General features: G+C 49.7%; 1 protein-coding gene across 1 annotated transcript in view; it reads right to left on the bottom strand.

Annotated features, from left to right (window-relative positions):
* LOC103810681 (extracellular matrix protein FRAS1-like) overlaps positions 1-735 on the bottom strand; it is a gene marked incomplete at both ends in the record, with an annotated part of 44,298 nt that extends 43,563 nt beyond the window's left edge. Inside the window, 1 exon segment of the mRNA XM_009083594.1 lies at positions 589-735. Within this exon segment, the coding sequence (XP_009081842.1) occupies positions 589-735 (147 nt within the window).
* Between the last annotated feature and the right edge of the window lie 685 nt (positions 736-1,420).

The following is a 1,420-nucleotide window of genomic DNA, read 5'->3' as shown; positions in this document are numbered from 1 at the left end:
AAAGAGAGGCCCCAGGAGATTTGTAAGGGAGAGCAGGAGGAGGACAAAACCTAACTGGACTTACCCCATTAGGAGGTAACAACATCACAGCTCAGGGCTATCAGGATGTGCCTACCAAGCTGCACTTTGTTCCTACTGAGGTTTGCCATGTGGAAAAATGGGCACAAATGCTGCAATGCAGCTCCCACAGCAGGTAGTGCAGTGGGGAGGGAGATTGCCTTAAGTAAGGGTTGATTAAAACTGGTCTCAATTAGTCAAGTTTTCACAAAGCCCAGAATCCACCAGTACTTTTGGCCACTTCTCCAAGTCCCACCTAGCCAACGCCACAAGGAAGCCTACACAGCCCTGAAGATGTTTCCTATGGGACCCAAAGCCACTTGTAACAGAACTGCAACTGTCTCCAAACTTCAGCCACGCTGCAGGCTCTGCTCCTGAGGCAGCTCATCACCTCTCTCAGCTTGCATCAGGTTTTTAGGCACTTGAGGTCTCTCTTTTCCAGGCAACAGGAACAGTGAGCAAAGGAACAAGAAAGGACATGTCAGGAAATGCCCTGTGGAAAGGAGAGATGGCCTGGGGAGAGGCACTCACGTCTGCAGGTCTGTCTGTCGTCCCTGTAGTACCCCAGGGAACAGACTGGCACACAGGTGCTGGTGTGGGACAGAACCAGGCTGGAGTTGCAGGAAGAACAGGCAGAAGGACCTCCACTGGTGCAGGTTTTACAGGAGGGGTGACACCCTGCAGGGAGAGCAAAAACGAGTGTTTGTGGTCAAGGAAAAGAAGATCTTGGGGTAAGTTTCCCAGGTTTCAGCAGCACTCTCAGAGACTGAGTGTGGTGATGTTGAGCACCAAGAGCTCCTGCTCAGTCTCAGCCCTTAGAGGTGCACAGTGCTCAGGGCAGAAACCCAACCACAACCACCTTGTGACAGACTAAATGGCTTTATTTGTGCTCTGTGTGCCATGCACAATAGCTCTTCCCACTCTTTTCCTTTCTCTTTTAACCCATTTGTTCCCTTCAACCTTCTCCTGCAGAACAACCCTTACAGGATCTGGCCAAGACCTGTCTATCACAAGAGAGTGAAAAAGGGGTAAGCATGTATCAGTACTTCCCTCTCATGCTTTCTCTCAACTAGCTTCAGGTCAGATCCTCTTTGCCTACTGAGGAACCAAGCTCTTCCCACTCTTTTCCTTTCTCTTTTAACCCATTTGTTCCCTTCAACCTTCTCCTGCAGAACAACCCTTACAGGATCTGGCCAAGACCTGTCTATCACAAGAGAGTGAAAAAGGGGTAAGCATGTATCAGTACTTCCCTCTCATGCTTTCTCTCAACTAGCTTCAGGTCAGATCCTCTTTGCCTACTGAGGAACCATGCTTTGGTTTTCTGGCAGGTCCACACCTCCCTGAGGATTCACATCCCTTCTTT

Source organism: Acanthisitta chloris, unplaced genomic scaffold, assembly GCF_000695815.1.
Source record: "Acanthisitta chloris isolate BGI_N310 unplaced genomic scaffold, ASM69581v1 scaffold20371, whole genome shotgun sequence".
Lineage (NCBI taxonomy): Eukaryota > Metazoa > Chordata > Aves > Passeriformes > Acanthisittidae > Acanthisitta > Acanthisitta chloris.
The sequence above is the reverse complement of the archived record's forward strand: the minus strand, read 5'-3'. Positions and strand labels throughout refer to the sequence as shown.